This window comes from Salvelinus sp. IW2-2015, linkage group LG28 (assembly GCF_002910315.2).
Source record: "Salvelinus sp. IW2-2015 linkage group LG28, ASM291031v2, whole genome shotgun sequence".
Taxonomy (NCBI): Eukaryota; Metazoa; Chordata; class Actinopteri; order Salmoniformes; family Salmonidae; genus Salvelinus; species Salvelinus sp. IW2-2015.
The window spans coordinates 18,120,478-18,129,813 of record NC_036868.1 but is presented as its reverse complement, the minus strand read 5'-3'; the positions used below and the strand labels follow the sequence as shown (position 1 = coordinate 18,129,813).

Genomic DNA, 9,336 nt, shown 5'->3' with positions numbered 1-9,336 from the left:
CTGGACCACTTCATGCAAGGTTACCAGGGGCGTGTCCAGCAACTGGAACAGGTAGTAGCTCTAGATTGCTATGCTAAGTACTCCAAGTCATCATCAATATGTAATGTCCAGTAATTAACAACAAACAAGGTTACAATTGGTAACATCATGTTTCAATGCTTTATGCACTGATAAAATCTGTCATATCTAATATAGTTTGTTTTGGACAGCAATTAATTGTCTATTTGTATGTCTTTGTTCTTTCTGTATTTAAGATTCAATCTGCTGATGTTCATAATGTCTGAGGTGTCCAGCAGGCCAAGGCCAAGAGATACAACCATTGTAAAGTGGTTGTTCCACTGGATATCATAAGGTGAATGCACCAATTTGTAAGTCGCTCTGGATAAGAGCGTCTGCTAAATGACTTAAATGTAAATGTAATACTACAGTACTACGAGGGAGGCTGTTGTTATCCACTTCTGTGGCTTCCTGCATGACACACTGACACACCTGAGCACCCTGTCTGCCTGTCTGCAGAGGTCCACCATCACCATAGCAGAAGCCCACAGCTCCTTGTGCTCAACACAGGCAGTACTTAAGAAGTACAAAACCAGGTATGTTTATTTAAGCTGCAATAAGAAATACTTACCTGAAGAGAATTAAGAGAAAGGATTACGTCAATAAGAGAGGGAGAGAGAGTGTGAGTGAGAGTGTGTTGTAAAGGAAAATTCTGAAAGGATGGTAAAATGTGCCTTTTATCATCAGTGAAGGGCCCATGATGAAGGCCACAATGGCCAACAGATATGATGGAATTTCGCTGACCAGAGGTGACAGCAAGACCCTTGTCACCTCACAGGACAAAATGCTTGACAGGCTAGTGGAGAGCATGACTGACAGGTTACAGGACGCCAGTGTAGGGGTCCTGTGTGCCACCAAGCTGGTCAGCTTCACCAACTGGCCAGAGTCAGGAGATGCAGCAGGTTACTTTATGTTTTGTATTACAGGGCAGTCAGGTTCAGGTTCAGGTTCAGGATCAGGATCAGGATCATATTTTTATAGTTTGAGAATTAAAACTGCATGATGCTTGTTGTAATGTAATGTATACAAGTATTCTAGATGTTGGTGGCACTGAACTGGAAACCCTGGTGGACCACTTCCTGTCCTGGAGACCTCTGGCATCCATGTTGAAAGGATCCCTGACCAGTGGACTGTCCTGAAGGTGCTGATGTACCAAGAGCCCCAGTCCCTGCAGAAGATGTCCTGGTTCCGTGTCAACAGGAGCCATCAGCAGTCCTGTCCTGATTTTCTGGCATTGGTTGACCTGCTCCTGTCCTTCCCTGCCTCCACAGCTGAATGTGAAAGAGGTTTTAATACCATGAAACAGGTGAAAACTGTCAGATAAACTGATACACTGTCAGATCTCCTTATGGTCCAGCTGTCCTCTCCAGAGATCAGGGAGTATGATCCGATAGAAGCTGTGATGCTGTGGCACCAGGACTCTGTCAGGAGCAGGAGGCCAGACTTCATGGACTGTGCAAAGAGGGTGATTGCAGTAGAGAGTGAGGAGTCCGATGAGGTTTAAGTTGTTTCAAATTATTAAGCATCTGATAGGTTTACAAAACTTTCAAATGTACTTTTATGTTTGAGTACATCTTAAGCACATGTTTATAGCAAATACTTCAGTACAATTTTGAGTTCAAGACGTCTTCAGTTGTATTCAGGCTGGGAAATTAAATCTAGCCACAGCCTAAATGAACCAGCATCTATTTGACCTGTATTTTATCAGGGTATTTCTACTCAAAGTAAAGGATTTGTAGACCTGCTTCCCCTGTTTCCTCTTTGTATCAGGAGAGCACCAGTTCTATGTCCACTGCACTTCTCATAACTATCTTACCATTGTTGTTGCCCTGTTTTGACTTCTATCTGCTCTTATTCATTGTATCTGATATATTTCGTTTAATTCATTGTGTGCCCACTGTTTGGCATTTTTGCACTCTGTACAGCACTTTTGGTGCTGTACAGATAATACCATATTATCTCAATGAAATGTACTGAAACGAATGTATATGTGACACAAAAAGGCAATTTATTATTTTGGAAGGTAAAATATGCTGGCTGGTGGATTTTTGTGAGACAAAAAGTTAATTTCGGACACTACACACACACACACACACACACACACAACATACCACACCACACCACACACACACACCACACACACACACACACACACACACACACACACACACAACACACACACACACCTCAAGCCAACTCTTTATTGCAACAGCATTACAATTCTACACCCCCATACTGTACTCCTCCTTGTGTGTGTGTGTATTGTTGTATGCGTTGGTGTGATGTGTGAGCGTTGTTGTTGTATGTGTTGTTGGTTTATGCGTGTGTCATGGTGTAAGATGTGTTTGTATGCGTGTGTGATGTGTGTGTGTGATGTGCGTATGCGTGTGTGGTGGTAATGTGTATCTTTTGTTGCATGTGGTGGCTGTTTTATGCGTTGTGTGTGTGTAACGTATGTGTTTGCTACTGTGTGTGTGTGTTGCTTTGCTGTGTGTTTTGAGCTTTGTTTGATGCGTGTGGTGTGTGTGTTTGCATGCGTCGTGTGTGGGTTTGCTTGCGGTGTTCCATGGTGTTGTTGCATGTGTGTTCGGTGTGTGTTGTATCTGTGAGTATGTTTTGTATGGGTGTAGTTGCTGTTGATGTTGTGTGTGTGTAAGTATGTTGTATGCTGTGTTGATGTGTTTGTATCGTTGTGTGTGTTGTAAGTATGTTTGATTGTGTGTGTGTGTACGGTTGTATGCTGTTGTGGTGATGTGTTGGTATGCGTGTGTGTGTGTATGTTGTTGCGTGTGTGATAGCTGTCTTGTTGTGTAGTGTTTTGTTGGTATGTGTGTATGTGTTGTATGCGTTGTGTGTATGTTTTGTATGCGTGTTGTTATTTGTATGTTATGCGTGTGTTGGATGGTTTGTATGCGTGTTGTATGTGTTTGTTTGCGTTGTTGTGTGTGTGTTGTATGCGCCCCGGTTGTCGTGATGTGTAATATGGTGTATGCGTGTGTGTGTGTGGTTGTTGGGTAAGTATGTGTTTGTATGCGTGTGGTGTGTGTGTAATATTGTTTATGCATGTGTGGTATGTGTATTATGCTTGTTTATGTGTTTGTATGCGGTGATGTTTTGTTTGTGTATTTTGATTGTGTTGTATGTGGTTTGTATGGGTTGTATGCGTGGTTGTGTATGTGTTTGTAGCGTTTGGTTGTATGCGTGTGTGTGTGTATGTGTTGTATGCGTGTGTGAATTGTCGTATCGTGTGTGTGTTTGTTTGCGTGTGTGTTGTGTGTGTCGTGTGTATTGTGTGTGTATGTTTGTTGTATGCGGTGTGGTATGTTTTGTTATGTGTGGTGTTGTATGTGTTTGTATGCGTTGTGTGGAGTGTGTATGTGTTGTATGCATGTGTGTGTTGTGGTATGTGTTTTAGCGTGTGTGTGTGTATGTGTTTGTATGCGTGTGTGATGTGATTTGTATGCGTGTGTGTAGTGTTGTATGCATGTGTGTTGTTGTTTGTGTGATTGTGTGTGTGTGTGTGTGTGTTGTGTGTGTGTGGTGTGTGTTGTGTGTGTGTTGTATCGTGTGTGTATGCGTATGTGTGTGTGTATGTGTATGTGTGTGTGTGTGTGCTGCGCGTGTACCTGGACCCAAAAACTCTCCATGAATATAATAGTGTAAAATAAAACAGAGATGTCATGCAAGAGACGCTTCTCAGTACACACACTCACAATCTGATAGGTGTGTGTGTGTGTGTGTGTGTGTGTGTGTGTGTGTGTGTGTGTGTGTGTGTGTGTGTGTGTGTGTGGTGTGTTTGTGTGTGTGTGTGTGTGTGTGTGTGTGTGGTCTATGATTGCCTTAGCTTGTTTAACAATGTGCATTTCTTAAATTTGTATGTAAGTCGATCTTCTTGATGATTAACTGTTGTACATGCAGGCCAGTGTCCTGGACACAGTATAAAGTCCTGGATTAATAAGCAAGCTCAATGAGAGAATGACTGTTTTAATCTGTACTTATATTCAACTAATTGTTCTGGTTCGTATGTTAGTGCAGGTGACTTATCTATGCCCTGTCTCTCCCCTTCTCAGTCCAGCTGTGTGTCTCTCCCCCGCGTCCCTGTCCCGGGCCTTGCTCTCCAGTGTTTCTGAGTTGACCAGCAGGACATTGGCGAGAGTCTCTGTTCTGTAGTAGCAGCTGGTGGACACGAGCCGGCCTCTAAGGTCTTCGCTGACATCTGATCCTTCAGGAGCTGCACCTGAGTGGGGAAGACGAGCAGGAAAGAGGGGGGATCAGGAATCAGAACTGTGCCTAGTGGGACTGATGATGATGGGGATGTGGATGGAGTGTGAGGAAGTGTGTGTCTGTGTGTGTGTAGTGTGTCTGTATGTGTTTATAACAGTGTGTACTCAGACATAAACAGTGCTCACTTCACACACAAACAGACTCCACCTCTCTCTCTACGAGTCTAGGAGAGACTGCGCACCGTGTGTGTCTGTCAGTGAGTTTTTTCTGTTTGAAAAATTCTACTTCATGCTACAGCTCGACCCCCCCCCACCCCAGACATCATCCAAGAGACTGCAGTTGAAAATCGAATTAGATGGAATTTCCCCGACCTGAAATTGAAAATAATGACGGGTTCCCGCTATTATTTGTTAATATAATTCACGGTGAGCTCATTATAGTCTGACGATGAGCATCTGCAAACCTCTGGGAACGACTGGGAAAATAAATGAAAAATATAAATAAATCTGTGTTTGTGTTGTGCCTTCCAGGCTCATTTTCTACAACAATAGCAGACTGATTCACTCAGTCCCCAGGGTGTGTTGTGTTGTATTGTATTGTGGTGTGTGTGTGTGTGTGTGTGTGTGTGTGTGTGTGTGTGTGTGTGTGTGTGTGTGTGTGTATCCTTACATAGCTGTGATGGCAGTGCTCCCTAGTGGTCATGCAGCAGAGAGACAGGCAGACAATGGTGCCAAATGAGGCACATGATGCCGTGATTAAGCCAGACAGTCAGTTCCCCATTGCACATCAGTACTACAGTACTGAATAAGACTTGGTTGCTGCAGTGTGCACTGTAGGGCTGGTTATATTATGTGCACTGTAGGGCTGGCTATATTATGTGCACTGTAACTGGCTATATTATGTTGCACGTGGTCTGGTATTAGTGCACTTATGCTGTAATTTTGTTTGTACTTCGTAAGGCTGGTTAAATATTATGGTACTGTAGGGCTGGTTATATTATGTGCACTGTAGGCTGGCTATATTATGTGCACTGTAGGGCTGGTTATATTATGTGCACTGTACTGGCTATATTATGTGCACTGTAGGCTGGCTATATTATGTGCACTGTAGGCTGGTTACATTATGTGTACTGTAAGGCTGGTTATATTATGTGTACTGTAGGGCTGGTTATATTATGGCACTGTAGGGCTGGCTATATTATGTGCACTGTAGGGCTGGTATATTATGTGCACTGTAACTGGCTATATTATGTGCACTGTAGGGCTGGCTTAATTATGTGCACTATAGGGCTGGCTATTTATGTGCACTGTAGGATGGCTATATTATGTGCACGTAGCGCTGGTTACATTAGTGCATGAACTTATGTGTACAATATATGCAATTAGCAGATGCTTTTATACAATATGACTTAAAACAATGTGTGCATACATTTATATACTGACAACCCCGTGGGAATCGAACCACCACCCTGCATTGCTACCACAATGACCTGAGCCACTGGACTGGTGTACAGGATGACCTAGTGAATGTAATGCAGTAAAAACGATTAAAGAGCGTGTGGTGGTTCAGCTGATGCCTGAGGGACAACTGTGTCTCACTGACCAGACATCTGGACCACAGATATACACAGCTTTGTGTGTGTGTGTGTGTGTGTGTGTGTGTGTGTGGTGTGTTGTGTGTGTGTGTGTGTGTGTGTGTGTGTGTGTGTGTGTGTGTGTGTGTGTGTGTGTGTGTGTGTGTGTGGTGTGTGTGTGTGTGGACGGTTTCAACTAGAATAGTTAAAAAAAAAGTAAAAAAACTACAATTTAACCAACGGGCGACATTTTGTTTGTCCCCACAAATGCTATTTCTAGAGGATTTAGGGTTAAGGTTAGAATTAGTGTTAGGGTTAGGAGCTAGGGTTAGGTTTAGGAGCTAGGGTTAGGTTCAGGGTTAAGGCTAGGTTTTTGGGTTAAGGTTAGGGTTAGGGTTTAGGGAAAATAGGATTTTGAATTGGGTTAGGGTTAGCACAAACTGAATTGTGCGTCCCCACAAGGTTAGCTGTACAAGACTGTGTGTGTCATAAATGTGTCTGCCTGCCTGCCTGCCTGCCTGCCTGCCTGCCTGCCTGCCTGCGTGTGTGTGTGTCTCTCTCTCTCACCTGTGCGACGGCCACCTGTGTGTGTTGCTGCTGCTGCTGGATCTGCTGTTGGAGAAGCTGGAGGTAGTGATGCGCCGCCAGCGGGGTGAGAAATGGAGAGCAGGGGCTGCTGGGAGAAACCACGCCATTCGGAGACACCATGTAGCTGGAGCGGCTCTCATAGTCCTGACGACAAGACAGTCACGATGAGAAGGGTGGACACACCACCAACCCTGGGTTCAAATACTATTTGAGATCTATCAAGGCAAGCATTAACATTGTAAAATTAATTGTTACTTTATAAAAGGCATAAAGCTTAAGTTAGAAAGCATGGGGCAGCAGGTAGCCTAGTGGTTAGAGCATTGGACTAGTAACCGAAAAGGTTGCAAGATCGAATCCCCGAGCTGACAAGGTACAAATCTGTCCTTCTGCCCCTGAAAAAGGCAGTTAACCCACTGTTCCTAGGCCGTCATTGAAAATAAGAATTTGTTCCTAACTTGCTTGCCTATTTAAATAAAGGTACATGCATTATTCTAGGCATGAAGATCCTCGCGTTACAAAGCATGAACATAACAGAACTACTTAGGCTGAATCCCTGGGTAGCTTACAATAGAAGCATTTCATACAACCTTATTCTATGGGCAGGATGCAAGATAAGAGGCAGATCAAAGGCATTTCATTCCATTTAGAACATTTGAGGGTGTGACTCTTTCAAATCAAAACAACCACCATTGAACAATCAAACAATACCAAGTTACAGTAACCTGATCATCCAGGCCCAATCTCCACAGGGTGTCACAGCATCTAAAGGCTTTTGTGGGGGATGAGACCTAATGCAGATATGACAGAATTCCTAAAGAAAATAAAATCTATTTTTATAGAGTAGTTTACAATTCACCCGGTACAGATACCAGTTGACACAGAGATCATACATCCATATACAAGTTACCACAGAGATCATCATCCATATACAAGTTACCACAGAGATCATCATCCATATACAAGTTACCACAACGGAATATGCGCCATTCACCCACGCCCTCTCCCCCCCCCCACCCCCGACGCCTCCTCCGCCTCCACTCACTCACACAGCTTCTCCAACGAGAATCGAGGTACAGTCATATCCGTTACCACAGAGATATATCCTCTATACGTTACCCACAGAGATCACCATCCATATAAAGTACCACAGAGATCATCACTCCTACATATCAAGTTACCACAGAGATTCATACATCCATATACAGTTACTCAGAGATCATACATCCATATACAGTTACCCACAGGAAATACAATCCATAACAAGCTCCCAGAGATCATTTACTCTGCCATATACAGTACACAGAGATCAATACATCATATACAAGTTCCAAGGCTATGGGAATCTAAGTACCGGTCAATCATCCATATACAAGTTAACCACAGAGATCATACATCCATATTGAAAGCATGAGTTTACTCCTGCAGTTCAGGCACGTTTTTCGAAAAATCACAGCTTATATGGAATAGCATCGCAGGCTAGACATACTTTTCATTAGGCAGTCATTTGGATACTGTAGATGAGACTACATTTTGGGCGTCTCTTGGATGGTTGAAGGCTGACTGGTTCCTAGATGCGGGTCACTGGGTCTTTTGTGTTTGTGTTGGGCCATTTGCTATGCGGCCGGCCAGCGTGAAAGGAGAGCACACTAAATTTTTAGGGAGATCGTATTTCATCACACTGTTAGGGCAAAGGGTTGTCATTGGGACAATTTTCCTAAGTAGAGACTGTGACATGATGAGACAGGGTGGTCTTTGTTAGGGGAAAGACAGGGTGGTTTGGTTAGGGGCAAGACTTTTAGGGTGGTTTTGGTAGGGGAAGACAGGGTGGTTTTGTTAGGGACAATCAGACTAGGTGTTTTGTTAGGAGGAAAGAACAGGGTGGCTCTCTCTCGGGTGTAGGCGTTGTTAAGAGGGAGAGATCGGGGTGTTCTATATGGTTAGCGGAAGGATACGACGTGGTGGGTAGCTGTCAGGGGAAGCACGGGTGGTTTTGTTAGGGGAACGCAACAGGGTCTGTTCTATTATGTTTACGGCAAAGGGACGGGCGTGGTAGATGTTAGCGGCGGAAGGACTGGGTGGTTTCTGTTAGGGGACAGACGAGGGTGGTATGTCTTAGGGGTAAAAAGGATGACAGGGTGGTGTCTTGTTGTGCTTAGGGGAAGACAGGGTGGTCTTTTGTATCTAGTGCGGATAGATACAGGGTGGGTTGGCTTGTTAGGGGAAAGCAGGTGTTTGGTACGTTAGGGCTCGGAGAAGACAGGTGCTGGAGGGTGCATCTCTGTTCGCTCTCACGCGGGTCAAGAAGGGATAGAGATATAGATATAGGCGAACGAAGGGTGGGTTTTTGGTTTAGGCGCGAAAGACGCGGGTGGTCTTTGCTTGAGGGGAAGACAGGGTCGCGCTCTTTGTTAGGCAAGGGAAAGACGAGGGCTGGTACTGTTCGGGGAAAGACAGGGTTGGTCCTGTCAGGGCGAAAGACAACGGGTGGTTTTTAGGTGGCAAGGAAGATTAGGTGTACTGTTTAGTGTCGTGGAAAAGAACGGGCGGTTGTCTTTGTTAGGGGAAGGTAGCAGGGTGGTGTTTGTTAGGGAAGCAGGGTGGTTTTGTTAGGGGAAGACATGGTTGGTTTTTGTTGGCGCGAAAGATAGGGTGGTACTGGTCAGGGGAAAGACAGGGTGGTTTTGTTAGGGGAACGATCGGGTGGTACTGGTTAGGGGAAAGACAGGGGGTTTTGTTCAGCGGAAGCGGGTTGGTTTTGTGTTAGGGGAAAGGACATGGGTGGTATTGTAGGGAAAGGGGTGGTTTTGTTAGGGGAAGACGGGTGGTACTGTTAGGTGGAACGACAGGAGTGGTTTTGTTCGGGGAAAGACAGGGTGGGGTTTTGTTAAGGCGGA

At 44.6% G+C, this 9,336-nt stretch overlaps 1 protein-coding gene across 1 annotated transcript in view; it reads right to left on the bottom strand.

The window, feature by feature from the left end:
• Positions 1 to 4,123: 4,123 nt before the first annotated feature.
• Positions 4,124 to 9,336, bottom strand: part of LOC111954114 (carboxyl-terminal PDZ ligand of neuronal nitric oxide synthase protein-like) — a 37,269-nt gene continuing 32,056 nt past the window's right edge. The window contains exons 7-8 of the mRNA XM_023973613.1: positions 6,422 to 6,586; positions 4,124 to 4,294 (exon numbers count right to left, since the gene is read on the bottom strand). Coding sequence (XP_023829381.1) covers positions 4,124 to 4,294; positions 6,422 to 6,586 — 336 coding nt within the window. The remainder of the gene's footprint in view (positions 4,295 to 6,421; positions 6,587 to 9,336) is intronic.